Source organism: Kryptolebias marmoratus, linkage group LG14 (assembly GCF_001649575.2).
Source record: "Kryptolebias marmoratus isolate JLee-2015 linkage group LG14, ASM164957v2, whole genome shotgun sequence".
Taxonomy (NCBI): domain Eukaryota; kingdom Metazoa; phylum Chordata; class Actinopteri; order Cyprinodontiformes; family Rivulidae; genus Kryptolebias; species Kryptolebias marmoratus.
The window spans coordinates 21022623-21039057 of NC_051443.1; the positions used below are offsets into that span (position 1 = coordinate 21022623).

The following is a 16435-nucleotide window of genomic DNA, read 5'->3' on the forward strand; positions in this document are numbered from 1 at the left end:
TTTATTCCCTAATGGGGAATGAAAGGCTGTTATAACCACCTAACACATTCATGATAATTTAATACCTGCAGGGGGTCAGAGCTTTGATTAATACCCATAAATCAAAAATCACAACTGCATATTCTGACATTTATAGCATCCCTTAAACACATTTGAAACCTTCCAACTGTAACCTTCTACAGCCATTAAATCGGTTTGCTACCAGGAATGTAAAACAATGTTACATGGAAGTGAGGAGAAGCTATTTCAGCCTCTGTTCCTCGCTGGAAATTAAACAACACATATGTTTTCTTTATTTTTTTTTTTTCAAAAGTTACCGTTTCCTTCACTGTATGTTTTTCACTATTGAGCTTCTTTGGTTCTCTTGGGAATTTTTTATTCATTTATTACATTTTTTATTAATTTATTATTTTTTTAAAACATAGTAAAACAAAGTGACAGGAGTGAAAGCTTTGAAATTAATAAATCTACCAACAAAAAATTGATATATTAAAATAATTTTTAGTTAAACTGAAGGATGCTGTTTTTGCATGTAAATTCTGTTTTATTCTCTCATTTATAAATTTGATATTTATCTCATCAGGACATGTTTATTATTGAGTTTGTTTTGGTAAAAATTAGGTTTTAATTAACTCAGGAAAAAAAATGTTGATTAAAATTAGGAATTGAGCCAATTATCAACACCATGACTGACTGATGCTACATGTTATAGCTATTTGTAAGAGGAAAAACCCTGGGGTGTTAAAACTGCATTATGCTCCTGCATGATTTCACTCAATTCTTAATCTTTCCTCCTGTTCAGCCAAATGACTCCAGGCTCCTTTCTGAGTTCCACTACACTGAGCGTCTGGAAGTCTCGAATGGTTTTTCCAATGCACTTTATTTGATAAACAGGTTCTGTGCAAAGTGTGACTTTAGAAATTATTTTGGAAAATGACTGACTTTTCAGAAACAAACAAACAAAAAAAATATATATCCCACCTATTGCAGATGGTTGTATATTTTTGTTTGAGATAAACATTTTAAAGTTCAATTAAGTGTTATCAACTCTTTGAAACTAAATAATTAATAGTAACAGCAGATATTTTAGTTGTGGTTGCTTTGTCAAAACCAAGATTGTTTCTCATCTATTCCAAACTTCCTAGAGGTATTGGAAAGAAAAAAGTATATCCAACATGGGTGACTGTTATATTCAGATAATGAGAGCTGATGTTTTTATGTCATTGCAGAGTGAGCTGCTGTGAATCCTGAGAACACACCTCTCCTGACAGGAGACAAGATGGCGACCAACAACACCTTGCGCAGCTACTCTATCATCCCGTGTTTCATCTTTGTGGAGGTGAGAGGCTGTGTGTGCTTGTGTGAAATAGGGAAATTCATGCCAGAATGAACTGCCATTGGCTTTCGGAAAATTCCTGGTGGGTCTCTTAAAAGTTGGACTCATGTTTTATATATATATATATATATATATATATATGCACACAGTCTATCAATGATTTCTATGTCTGTCTCTTCAGAAATTTACAATTTAGATTCAAAATACAACTACTGGTACTGTTAGGGTTTTCTATTTTTCATTTATTTATTTATTTACTTGTTTGTTTGACCGCGTATTAGGTTCAGCATGCTGCATTGCAAATTCGATACATTTTAACTGACCAAAAAAACTTTAAAGGATGTTGATCATTAGTTCAACTCAAGTTTTGCTGGGAGAATCTTCTAAAATGAGGCCTACATTTCTATTTGAAAGTTGTCAGGGGAGTAAAATATGCACGTTTTAAAATTTAATCTGTTTCTCTCACATTAAAATGGTCTGGTCTTGGACATAAACATGCCCAGATTGGAAACTTGTCCCACTTTGGTCTTTAACATAAATTAATTTACATCCTAGTTTGGTGTTTTGTTTTTAGGTATGATGCTAATTTATAAACAAAGTACTGGTAATAAACTGTGTTGTTGAAGGGTCTCCACAGTCATATAGAAAGCAACACGTTTACTGGTGATGATCAGCAAATGACCTCTTTTGGTAAATTATACAAAGCTAACCAGAGCATAAAGGGTTGGAATGAATGGAGAGCTGAGTTTGAGTGTGTGTGTGTGTGTGTGTGTGTGTGTGTGTGCGTGTGTGAACGTGTAAGAGCTCTGAAGCTTCTCCATATTTAATTACTGTGTCAGCTGAAAGTTCTTAATCAGAGAGACGTCTCAGGACGCTTTGCGTTCTGTTCCTCTGTTTCCCTTAGTGTTCTACTTTTTCTTTCACACACACACGTGCGTGCACACCCACACACACTTGGGTGAGGAGATAACCTTCACGGTCATCTCATATGAGTTTGAACTCGTGTTTTCTTCATGGCTGATACTGAGCTTTGCATCCCTAACTTTTCTGACCCACATTAAAAAAGATAGCTCCACATACCCCCAGTTTCACATCAGGCAGATTATAATAATGTAAACTGAGATTGTTTATAAAAAAGTCTTTCTCCAGTTCTGGATTTTTGGGTTCTTTTTGTCAACTTCCATTTAGAAAAGATTCAATTTAAAATTGTCAACTAAAAAAAAAAACTCTGACAGAACTGAAGTATGAGTGTGAGATCACACATCAGTTCAAATGTGTTCTGCAGCTTGAGACAAAATAGAGCATGTGAGAAAAATTACATAAACTGCATTTAAGGAAATACTAATGCATTCTCCACACAATCATCAAGTGACAGTTTTTTTTTTTTTTTCAAAATTTGACTTATAATTTTTTACAGTTATTTAGCTTTTTCAGTGTCATTCTGTTAGGTAGCATGTCTTTATTTTGCGATAATGTGGATTTAATTGTTAAAAATTGGCTCTGCTAAATTTGTCTGTGCGTTATGTTAATTGAAATTGAGTTCAAAAAATCAATTGTAATATTGGTGATTGATAAATATTTTGGTAGTTAACACTGCCAACTTAATGCTTGGGATGCTCATCCAGTCATTAGAGGCTAATAGTCTCCCTAAGACCTAATTTTAGACTTGATAAAATTGAATTAATGACTTCTTTAGAGAGCAGTTTGAGTTGTGGGCTGACTGCGGATCTGAAAGCTTGGCTTTCTATATTCAAAATTTGTGAACTTTTCTCATTTTGTATTTTGAGTGTTGAGTTGTTGTGCTAATATGAACAGACAGATATTCATGGTCAAGTTTTGTAAGAAATATTTGTTTAACTCTTAGATACTTTTATTGTGAGAGCTGCCACAGTTGCAGTTTCTGAATATCATAGGAATGATTATGTACGACCTATTGATTGTCTATGTCTTGTGCCTCAGAAAGTTTTACATTAGTGATATCACCTTTTTTGACTGTCAAGTTACAGGGCATACGTTTGACTTTTATTCAAATGGCGATTCTGTGATATTTGACTTTTTTATTTAAACCATAATTTTATTGACAGTAAATGCTCACTGGTCAGGTATCTGCTGGTGTATCAACATTATTCAAATGTTTGTCCAAAATGACCAAAGTCAGCTCAAAAAAATGGCCACCAGGAAGCAGCTAAAGCTTTATAGAACTTTTATTGCAGAGAGAATATCTTAAGAGCAGTTAAGCTGCAGAATGCAAAAGATTAGAGCGTTTCTTTTATGAGGAAAAAAGTGTTACGTCAAACATATGAAATATTAAAAACGTTTTCGGCAAATTGACAGATTGTGCCAACTTTAATTTTAACATAGATATCAGGGAATGCTGTGTTTCAAACACACTCTAGTTGCAGTATCTGCTTGTCACAAACAAAACAAAACAAAACAAAACCCCATCATCATCATTTATTGGATTCATTTTGGGTTAAAAGACAGACCATAATAATCGGTCTATTAAAATGTGTTGTGCTCCAAAAGGCCAGGACAAACATGGTTTGATTACAAACAATATTTGATACAAAAATTCAGAAAAAATGGCTTACATAAGTTGTCAACAAAAAACTTTTGGGATATGTATGAGGCTTAGCTTGTATACATTTATGTAAAATTGGAATTTTCTGCTAGGGATGGAGGACTCTACTACTATGTAGTCTTTTTTTGTTAAATTTCTCAGTGTTATTCAGTTGTATTTAGTGACTGTATGGAGATCAGTGAGTTCATCAGTTCTGCTCTTTCAGGTCACATTCTGCTTTATTGATGAGATATCACTGAAAAGCTCCTGTACTTTTATTTTTCTAAGCATTATACAGTTGCTTTATTAAAATATAACAGTCTAATGTGGTTGTTTGCACGTTAGGACATTTTCGTTCTGTATTATTGTACAGTATTTGTCTGCAATTCTAAAACCTCAGTTTTTTTTAATGTAATAACAACTGTGGGTTTTTATTTCCTTTGAGTTATCATAAATGACCTTTTATTACTGCTTTTTAAATTTTATTATTAGCACGTAAACCTATTATTTTGTTCTCAATGAATGATTTCAAAGCATTAAGTGCATCATCTATATTTTGTCACATATCAGCAGTGGAAAGATAAAGCTCTCTTGAGAGAGTCATTAAAAGCCCCTTGAGTTGCATAAACCTCACCATTCTGCTTTCATTTACTCTCCCGTTTCTTCACAAACAGCGTCCGAGCCATCTCCCCTTCTTATTCTGCCTGTTCCTGTTTTTCTTGCTTCATGTCTTTGTCAAATCCGCCCAGCTTCATCTCTTCTGCTCCTCCCTTCACAGCTAAGCCTAGATTTTTTTTTATCAATGTCCCTTCTTCAAATTTCTTATGTTGCTTCAAAAGGTTGTCTTCTCTTTTTGTGTTTGCCCTCCTCTTTATCATTGTTTTATTGCTTAGGTTTCTTCCATTCCCCCCTCTCTTACTCACCATGCTTGTCACAAACAGAGCCATGCAGAAGGACACTGCTATCACATGACCAAAATAAAACACTCCGATTGGAGAAGCTTGGATATGTTGTTCAGTGCCAGAGGCAGTGTGACAGAAAAAAAAAATGTTTATTCATTGTTATTTTTTTTTTATTGCAACGTGAAACGTGTTGCTTTTGTTTCATTTGTTACTTTATATCAAGATTACCCTTTTTCTTTTTTTTGATTTGCCACTAGTTATTTGTGGCTTGAGAAGAGAAGGTATGAAAATAAGATTAGAAGGGAAAAACAAGGATAGAGTGCAACAGGAAGCTGGCACACGAGGGATATGAAGCACGGATGAGATGCGGGAGGAAAAAGAAAGCAAGATGAGCACTAAAAAAGTGAAACATCCCTTATGTGAAACGAATAAATGCAGATCTTTGGAGACTGACAAAACGGATATTCTCTGGATGAGCTTATGTAAGACACAGAGCTACAGGCACTCATTAATTCTAAAAAGGACTAACTAGACCTTTCAGGTTTTTCTGCACAAGAGTAAAAAATATACCTCACAACACACACGTGCTCCCATAAAAAAGCATTTCATTATTAAGCTGCTAAAAATAAAATAAAGTTAAGGAATGAACCACCTTTTGAGTATCATGTGTGGAGGAAGTCTAAATGTTATGATCTTGCCCAGTATGTGGTCTTTTTGAACAGGTAAAAAAAGCCTTACAAAAATGTATCCTTTTAGATTATATAACCAAACTAAAGCATTAAAAATTTCTCCAGAGCAGTTGGCTTTTAATTGGACAATTACATGTTGAGTTTAGTTTTTGAACTACACACATTCTAATTAAAACATCTAATTATAAAGTTTAGGCAGGAAACCCAAATGCACTCAGCAATGACTCCCGGCAAAGATTTTATGTCATAGCTGAACGGAGTCATTCTTAAAATGAAAATGTTATTGCCTCTACATCACAAGCATACGTTGTTCTTAAAATGCTAATTCAGTTTTTACAAATAAGATTTTATAAATCTTCTATCTAAGCTACAATATATGAATGTGTCTTTTATTAGGTGCAGAACTTAACTTAAAACAGTTATATTTGCCAATATCTTTTTGAAATAAATAAATAAAATGAAAATAAAAACCAAAAAGGATAGCTGTATTTTATGTTGCTCAAGACAAGTTTGAAATGAAAGGTGAAACATCCTGGTCTGTAGCTTGACAGGTCGGGCCTAAATGTCTATTTTTGTCAGTCTTGCTCTCTAGTCGAATAACACAGCATGACAATGAGTTGAAAATGCAAGACAAAGTCTTACATTTTTGTCACGTCTTCTGAGTTGTTTTCAAGATCTGAGGAAGGAGACAAGTGACAGCTCAGCTGACAATATCTGCCAAAAAAAAAAACTGAATAAAGTGTATATTTTATGTTTATCATATAAATTATCAGTAAGATGTTAACTGTAAACCTATAATGAAGCAGATCAGTAAAGATGTAGGTCTGTGAAACAAAAACAGAGACCTTAGAGATGCTAAAATAAGATTCTTTTGGGGGGCAATGTATATTGTTTTTCATGTCCCTGAAGATATTTGATTTATATATATAAAAAAAAAAAATCCTGCAGCTCTTTAAGTCTTAAAGGAAGTAGACGTTTCTGGATATTCAGTAACTGAAGCATAATTGGTGCTTAAAGAAACAGAAATCTTCTATAAATTTCAGGCAGGTGGCATACCAAAAAAAACAGAGTTGAAAAAGTACAAAGAAGGAAGACATTTACAGGTATGCTACGTTATTTAAACCAAGCAGCCTACGTAGTATATTCTGCAGCACATACAGAATAACTAACACCCAAAGAGTGTGTTAACCACAAAGGGCAATGGCATTCTTTATAGTACCAACATTTCAGGGAGGTTTCTTTTGTTCATGCTCCAACTCTACATTAGCAGATTAAATCTGGTTTAGGTGTTTATTATTTTGTTTAAAAGAAAAAAGAGCCAGATGGCAATGATCACATACACCCAAACCAATCTTACTTCATGAAAAAGACACTGCAGTCTGGATCCTTGAATGCTGATTTTGTATTATAAAAATAAGAGGAACATGTATACATATCAGTGAAGGAGTTTAAACTCTACTTCAAAGACTCAATTAGCTCAACTGTCAACTGGAACAGAACATTTAGATTAATAAAAAGCAGTTTCTCATTACTCAGTAGTTATGTCTTTTGGTTGGTTGCTTTTTTTGTTTTCAGTCAATTACCTGTTCTCAACCAAGTTGAACTGCCTGCTGAAGATTTTGAGCGTTCTCAAACACTGATGCCAAAATACCAAACATAAGGAACATTCTTGTGGAAGAACTGCGTTTCGTTCTCCTAGTCATTATAGAACCATTAGCAAGGCTCATTAAAATAATTCTAGAGACGTTCCATGCTGGTTTCACCTTACATTCAGCGTTTATCACCAGTCTGGGTGTAACTAAACAAGTAATACCCAGCCAGAGTTTGATGCAGAAGAGGTGACTTGTATCCCACGATGCAGAGTAATAATGGCACGCTGCAGTAACTCTGTATAACCAATTTCTGACAGCCAGTCTTGTCGCTCTGCCCTTCACACAGCTAATGCAGCATGACGGGGGCTGAGGAGTGAATTTAATAGAACTACAAGTTATGCTTTACGCTGAGAAAAGGACATTTGTCCAGGTGTAGAACTGTCACTGAACAGCCCAATCATAAGAGTCACAGAAAAGGTGGCACAGTCTCCGGGGATTAGTCTGTACAAAAAATTTCTTTTCAATCAAGCTGGCACATTTCAACATCCTTATCAAAAGGCAATTATAGGTCTGACTCATGACTAAACAACTTCTGTCACAGACAAGAGAGCAGAGAGTCAGATCAAGCTGAAAAAGCAGTGATTTTCTCTTGTGTCCCATTGTGGCACGGTAAAACAGCCTGATGGCGCTCGTCATGTCAAATGGCTAACTGGTTGTTTACAGCTTTGTGGAGAAGTAGAACAAGGTGGATTGTTCTGAATAAAGTGTACAGTACTGGAGTTTACAGAGAACAAGAGGAGGAGTTGTAATTGGGATGATTTTGAAAGAAATGCTCCAGAATTTTCCAAGAATAGCACCTTGATCCTTTCAATTTTTTTCCAACACTTGGACTGTTCTTAAGTTAGGTTAGTATATAAATATTGTAGTTGTTGTTACAGGAATTGCAGTTATCTCAATGTGTGTATAATATAACGTATGTTACCATGAGTGAAACCAAGTTCATCACATGCTTTCCTTGGTACAGCTCCCAAATTATTTTTGGTATTATGTGGCATTTCTGCAAGCTGAGGAATTTACATATTCTTATGAGCTAGCCTATGAATAACATATGAAGTGATGCATTTTGTTTTTAAGAGCCCAGTACATCTTAAAATTATCAGTCTGTCTCTAACATGAACTGTGTATGTGGTCAAGCAGATTTAGGATGGAAGAGCAACAGTTTTTTTTCTTTAATCTGTACTTTTGCAGTTAGTTTTGACATTTATTGTGACATGGTGTACAGCTAGATATTATGGTTCATTGTTTCCTTTGCATTTTAACTGTGTACAAATGTTCTACACAGCATGGTGTTCTGACAGTAACAGGATAAAGCAAAATAAGTATGTCAAGGAGAACCAGATAAAGTACCCATTAAAGATTCATGAGACTATAAGCATATCCCTAAACATCATCACGGGGCCACCTTTCACAGGTCTTTTAATGTTCAATTTGCTGCTACTTGTTGACACAGTAGTTTTACTTTTGTTTTTTTGCTATCGGAACTCAAACAAGTTGGACTTTTTGATGCAGTGACATCCTGCAGATTAAACACACAACATTGTTTTTCAGTAAAATAGTATCTGCAGAATCTGTCTCTGTTTTTAAGCCCAACTAAAGAAATATGCTATGCAATTTGATTTTATTGGAAAAAGTACATGATTCATATGGTTTACAGATCTGCTGCTCTCTATATTATTCCAAAAAGGTATTCTGCCAGTGAGTATAATTCCTGGTGCTGCAATGTAGATCTTACCCTGACATGTTTTTTATTGTCATAGATCATGAACGGAAACACTGCTTAGGAAGTAGTTAAAACACGCAAAGCAAAATCTGAGGTCCTGACTGATTTTTAATAAGAATGCTCGTGATGCATCGTAACAAACCTGAACCCTCAACCCATAAAACCCAAACAATCCCAAATGACACTCCGATGGTTACACCGAGCAGAGGAATTAAAAAAAAAAAAAAAAAAAAAAACACGGGAGTGTACATTATATCAGAACAGTTTTAATGTAATTTATGATCAATATAATATCAAGTGTAAGGCCGAGTGAAACAAAATCCCTTTGTTTAAATGTAAAAAGGAAGGAAAAAGAAGCTGACTGTTTTTATTATTATTATTGTTTTGTTTTTTTTTTACTTCAGAAATGCCAATTGCATCAATAATTAATTATGTCCTTCCATCCTTACAGCTTGAAGAATTGACTGCAGGAGAGCTTAATGTTGTTCTTCTGCAGGGACACAGTGACACCTGGTGTTGAACACAAATGCTACAAACAACTCGCTCAGCCATGTTTTAGGACTCCCATGAACCATTAATATCGTTGCCGTCATTTCTATTTTTACTGTTGCACAAGCATAACAAAGTGTCTGTCTGCCTAAAGTAAAGATAAAAGACACATACAAAATATTAGTCTTATATTTGCACTAGTTAGAATATTGTATCACTTTTATATTGCAGCAATTGCACTGCATTACTACAAATAATATCACCTGTACCAACATGCAATAGGCTGGCTAAGACACTGTGTGCCCTCTACATTTTGATTCCTAAATAGGGGTTTTCCTTTTTTGGCTTGAAAGTACGAAATCTTCTCATCTTTTCTATTTGACGTAAACCCAGCAGGCTTCTTCGATTGGTGGAACTGCTAACGTATGAGCAGATAAATGAATGACACAAATACAGTTGATTTTGCTGAAGGCATCGCTGCACAGTGTGGTGCATCTTTTTTTTTCTACCGTTGGTCTATTATCAACGGCTGAAGATGCTATATATAAACGATATATATTTATATAAATGGAAAATGCCTGCAGCCGAGTCTAGGAGAAGCAAGCAAAAGGAGGCCATAAACAAAAGATGACGTTTTTTAGGATAAAAGGATGAGGGGGTGAGGGAGGAAGGGAGGTGGTAAGTGGTGATGTTGCCAGTAGTGGTGGGGGGTGGGAGTATGTTCATAACTAGAGTTAGCATGAAATGAAGAAATGGAGAGAGAAAGAGAGAGAGACTAGGAAAAAGAAATGGAATTTTAGAAGATTTATGTCTTTGTATAAAAATCTGACTCATTATCACTAAGAGAGGAGCATGAATCGGCTACAGAACAATTCAATACTATGAACATTAAAAAAAATAAAAATAAAAATCAGGAAAGTCCTCAGCTTAGTGCATGCAAAGCTAACAACTCTTTTTTTTCTTCCTTACTTTAATCAACTCTTTTTCCTTCATCTGGCCTCGGCATGTTTTTCTTCCAGCTCGTCATCATGTCCGGCACGGTCCTGTTGGCCTACTACATGGAGTGCACGGACCTGTTCGGCGTGCACGTGCAGGGCTTCTTCTGTAATGACGCTGAGCTGATGAAGCCGTACCCCGGCACGGAGGAGTCCAGCTTCGTCCCTCCCCTCATCCTGTACTGCGTGGTGGCAGCTGCTCCCACAGTTATAGTGAGTAAAAACCCATTTTTGTCCAAAGACTGCAGACTAGTTTCATACGTAACTGTTCTACAGAATAGTGGGCAAAAAACAGTTTTTGTTTTGTTTTAGCAAAGTTTGTTTTGTACTCATTTTTGCTAGGGTAAGCTTGTTGGTTTGCTAGTGAATGTGAAAATAACTACAACTGAATCAAGGGCAAGAAAGAGGTGTGAACAGAATCAGTCATCTTTCAAAGTAAAATAACCTGCAGACTAATGTATATAAAAATATTTATATACTTTTTTTAAAGAAGGGTTATTGTTAATTTATATTATTTTCTGCATTAAAAAAACATTTTCCACTAAAATACTTTTTATTTATCAGTACTTATACTTTGCAGTATAAAAACAGCAAAAAACTTGTGAAATAGTCCCAACAATTAGAGCATGCAAATATTTGAGTTATTAGCCCTCATTTCATGGTAACATCCACTGTTTATGTTAAATTTGGTTAACTTCATAGATATCATTTAGGTCCAGCTAAGCTCCAATTTATCAGCTAAATTTTATTAGGTGAATAGTTATGTGAGGCTACTAATGTTAAAATATTAGGAAAAAAAACACATCAAAAATAACTTTTGACAAACTTTTTGACTGTAGACTGTCCATTTATGGATTATTTGTAGGGTTTGGCCTTAATCTGTAGTTTGAACTTAATTGCTAATTGAGGTGTGAAGCCTTTAAATTAAACCGAGCTAAAAAAAAGCTGCTCAAAAAGTTTAATTAACTAATAATCACTGGAAAAATGCGAGAACAAACATCAAAGAGAACAAAATGATCAGGCACAGGAAGTCATTTTATGAGTTTATTGCTTTAGGCAGATATGATTTCTGAAAGTTCTTGCTGCAGAGCTAAATAAGTCTCCAACTAAAGTTGGTTCATCAGTATAATAGGAAGGCTGGTTTTATCTGTTCAGTTGATCAGATAGCGCCACATTCTTCTGTCCACGATCAGCTGTAACGGTTCCAGAGAAGAACACTGTTAGCCATCTGTATCAGTTTGCTTAGTTTCTTTGCGTCTGGCTTTGATGCTACTGCCTCAACAGATAGCAGCACTAACTTCTTGAAAAAAATCTCATTGTTTTGCTTCCAGTTCAATTTATTCTCTAACATTTAGGTATATTTAGTTCTCCCCCCACATCTGCTCCTGGGAGAGTGCTTGAGTTGTTCATTCATTCAAGATGAGGTAACAGTTTCCACATCATCCAACATAATGATCCAGCAGTTCTCTCTATTCACTCTCTTTTCACCATAGTCACACCAGACAAGTAATTAATAACTTTAATGAGCCATGGCAGTGAGTCAGCATGCAGATGGGTATAGGGTAATGACACTGTTAGGTCAATAATGTAACTAATTACTTCTGCATTAATTCCTGTGCCATTTAAACATATTAAAACTGAACAGAAAATCAATAAATAATAATAAAAAAGAAGTACCTGATGTTTTTTAAGATCAATAACTGGGATGTATATAAATGCACAGTTGATGGGAGTTGCAGCAGTGAACCACCAGGTGTCAGTTTAGCTCCATGCTTGTTATTTTACCTGGTAACAAAAGACAACACATGACTCTGGACTCCTGGGTTAGCCCATTAATTAGCCCATAGAACGCATTTTCTTTGTATTTAGTTTTATGATGTTATTTCTTTCATTTTTCCATATTTTAAGGGGCCAAACGTGATGTAAAAACTAGTCTATCCCTCAGTAAAAAGACTCAGGTAATTTTTAAAAGCTGCAGGTTGTACATAGCTGTTAAGCTTTACACTTGTAGAAATGCAGAAATGTTGACGCGCTTGGATAGTGTTGGATGAATGTCTCATTATTCCTTTTTGTTTTTGAGCATGTGGAGAAAAAAAAATTAGGAAATCTATTTTTATTGTATGCAAATTAAAACATTTACCTGGACCTCTCAAAAAATACATTAGAGACGTTAAATGTTTGGCTTTTATAATGAGTGACTTTGCTCTCATGTCTACTAGAACTTTTATAATATTATAATAATTTGTGCTTCTAAAATAGCTGAAAAATGTTAATTTTGCACCTTTCGCTCTATGACAGAACAAATAAAGCACATTTAACTTATCACAATGATCAAAAGGGAATCATATTAGAATGTTTATTTTCATTTTAATTGTTACTAATGAGATTGATTCCCATTTTTATTTTTGTTGAATAGCAGCAGATTTCATTCCTTCATGTATTTGACCTTGCATTGTTAAAATGCGAATATTAAAGGAGGTGATTTCTTGAATCTGCTCAGCATTTAAACAGAAAGTGGAAAACGTTTGATATTTGCCTTGTGTTGTGCTTTGTGAAGCATAAAAACTTAATTTTCTTTTATTTATCTATGAGCTAGGGTACATTATTGCATGTTAAATGCATTTATGCTGAAGTGTATATAACAATATTTAATTCATGAGTCATAGCAAACTTTTCTTACAGTGTGTTAGAATACTTTTCATTACACTTTTAAAATTTTAGCAACAGAAAGAGTATGGTACAACTGCAAACCTACCAAGACATGGCCTTACATCTAAACTGACAGGCCAGGCAAGAGAAGCATTGATCTGAGAAGCAGCCAAGAAGCCTATAGTAACTCTGGAGGAGCTGCAGAGATCCACAGCTCAGGTGGGGGAATCTGTTGACAGGTCAACTATTAGTCGTGCACTCCACAAATCTGGCTTTAATGGAAGAAGTGGAAAACTATTGTTGAAAGAAAGCCATAAGAAGTCCTGTTTATAGTTTGCTACAAGCCATGTAGGGAACACAGCAAACATGTGGTAGAAGGTGCTCTGCTTTACATGAGGCTAAAATTAAACTTTTGGGCTTAAATGCAGAATTCTATGTGTGATGGAGAACTCATACTGTGCATCACCCTGAACACATCATCTCCACAAAAAAAACATGGTGGTGCCAGCATCATTTACCTGGTAACAACAGACAACACATGAGTGGACTCTTCAGCAGGAACAGGGGTGCTGGTCTGAGTTGATGGGAAGATGGATGGAGCTAAATACAGGGCAGTCCTGGAAGAAAACCTGTTAGGGGCTGCAAAAGACTTGAGATTGGGGTGGAGGTTCACCTTCGGGTAGGACAACAACCTGAAACATTCAGCCAGAGCTACAATAGAATGGTTTAGATCAAAGCCTAATTATATGTTAGAACAGCTTAAAGTCCAGACTTAAATCAAACTTAGATTGTGTGGCTTCAAAATAAAAAGACTTAAAAAATTGCTGTTCACAGACACTCTCTATCTAATATGATGAGCCTGGGCTATTTTGCATGAAGACTGGGCAAAAAACTTTAGTCTCTATGTGTGCAAAGCTGGTAGAGACAGACCCCAAAAGACCTACAGCTGTAATTGCAGCAACACTGATTCTACAAAGTATGAACTCACAGGGGCTATATACAAATGCATTTCACTTTTTCAGACTTTTTTTTATATTTTGTAAAAAAAAAAAAAAAAAAAACAATGAACAGAATCATTTTCCTTCCAATTAACAATTATGCACTACTTTGTATTGATATATTACATAAAATCCCAGGAGATTACTTTTGATGTTTGTGGTTGTAACTTAATAAAATATAAAAATGTTCAAGTGGTATAAATGCTTTTCAAGGCACTGAATGATGTCAAACTTTATGAACTGTGGAGTGACATATTACAGTTTATAGCTGTGCACTTAGTCACATTTTCTCATCCCAGGTTTTACCTCCCTTCCAGCAGTCATCCAATTTCAAGAGGGACCTAATCATGGATAAAATTGTTAAAGCTGTCTGATTCCCAGACACACAGGACACCTGTTTGCTCGTAATAAGATATTAGTGTCCTGCTGTCTCTTTGTGTCCTGTGTGTTTATTGTGTACATTCACATTAACTGGGACATTTCATTTGTCACTTTCAAGCTCTTACCATTTGGCAATGTTACGAGACAGCTAAACTGAAGCACCATTAGAATCAGTCACTGTTATCACACAAATAAACGTGTTCTCTTGCTCTAAAAATGTTGTTTTACGTCAGTAAACCGCATTGCCTCACAAACTGATCTACACACATTTATATGTTCAGCAATGTCATAGTTCTTTTGTTTTTTTAAGTGACACTTCTGTATAGTTTTACACAAAACTCATTTATTTGTAACCAGATGAATGTTTCAGTTTTTCACTTGTCTTTCATTCCACTTCATCCTTGCAGAATGCTGTCATCTGTTTTTGATTTTTTTTTTTATATATTTCTGTCATTTGTCTCTTTTCTATCTCTCTCATTGGCACATACTGCATGTATGCTTGGTATTACACCATCTCCTTTGACCTGAGAGTGCTATGTCTTGTCTAGGCTGAGCTTGAAGCCATAGATTTCTAAGTCTCCACATGCCTCGCAAGACCAAGAAGTAGCCAATCAGAATTAATGATGACAGGACAAAGATGTCGGCCAATTAGCACCGAGGCAGTGATTTAAGCAGAATGTTCCACATGGCTGGACCAACAGGAGTCTGTGGAGGTTAGATGAGTCATTTTCATGCTAAGGAACTTTTTCAGTCATGAACAAGCATCAGAAAGTCGGTCTGATCACCCTCAGTGCCAAGTGGATGATAGATAGCACATCTGCGTTCTTGCAAAATGCAGAGCCAGCAGAGGCGATGTTGATGTTTTGTACGGAGCAATAATCACAATGACAGCCTGCTGCAGTTTTCCAGCATAAAATGTCCTAGTAAAGGAAACTGAACTGCAGTTTTTACTACACTAATTTAGCTCATTTTTGTTGCTGATGCCACTTATTTTTAATGTGTGACCCTGTAGCAAAAGTGAAATTCATCAGATCATTAGAAAGAGTTGGCATACAGTACATATTAATTGTTTTTCAACTGGACCATCTTAATAAGCTGCCAGCACTTCATTACATAAAATCGCATTTCAAACGACAAACAAAGGAGTGCTGTAGAGATAAAACCAGAAGGCATGTATCCTTCCTATTAGCATATATCCCATTAGTCTAATTTAGATACAACCTTGCAAGTAAACTACCAATCCATCTTGAAGCTACCTTTCATGCCAAAAATTTAAAACAAAATCATATGTTACCAGCTGCTAGACATAATTGAAGAAAATGACATCTTAGTTAAATTTAAATCAGGATTTTGTTAGAAACCAGCACTGAGACACCACTACTCAATTACAAATTATATTCTTATCAACCTAGATCATGATGAAATTTCCTTTTTAGTTTTTTTTTAAGATTTGTATCCTGCCTTTGACAGAGTTGATCACAATATTACTGATCGACTACAAAGATGGGCTGGGAATTCTGATGTACTTTTCAAACAGAAAGTTCTATGTCCTGACTGATAATGCTGCTTCCTCTCTGGCCTCATCTGACATGTAGATGTATCCTTGGACCTGTTTTATTTTCCTTTATATATTAGCCCCTGGCCAGTTGATACAGAGATTTAGTTGTCTGTTTTATCAATGCTATGTATGTTGACAATACTCAGATTTGCATGTCCATTAAGCCTGACGATAGTACAAATGTTACTAACCTTCACAACTGTTTGGTTGAGATTATAATGTAGATGACATTAAATTTTCTTTAACTACATCAGAGTAAATTGAAATGTAATCCCCCCCAACTCAAGTTCCTGACAGCGTTATTTAGTCCCTTGGCTCTCGAGCTGTTTGGTCAAAATCATTTGCCAAAAACTTAGGGGTCATTTTTGACCAACAAATCAAATTTGACAGATATGTTAAGTCTGTAGCTCATTCTAATTACCAGGATTTTCTTGTCTGCAGTTAGACCAAAACTCAGCTGCAGGACTTCTCACCAAGAACTTATTTTGTTCTCCTGTACCCCTGGA

At 35.4% G+C, this 16435-nt stretch overlaps 1 protein-coding gene across 3 annotated transcripts in view; it reads left to right on the plus strand.

The window, feature by feature from the left end:
* Positions 1-16435, plus strand: part of plppr1 (phospholipid phosphatase related 1) — a 43344-nt gene that overhangs the window by 13640 nt on the left and 13269 nt on the right. For all 3 annotated transcript variants that reach the window (XM_025004759.2, XM_025004758.2, XM_017410663.3), the window contains 2 exons: positions 1230-1339; positions 10368-10556. In XM_025004759.2, coding sequence (XP_024860527.1) covers positions 1280-1339; positions 10368-10556 — 249 coding nt within the window. In that variant the 5' untranslated portion in view covers positions 1230-1279. The remainder of the gene's footprint in view (positions 1-1229; positions 1340-10367; positions 10557-16435) is intronic.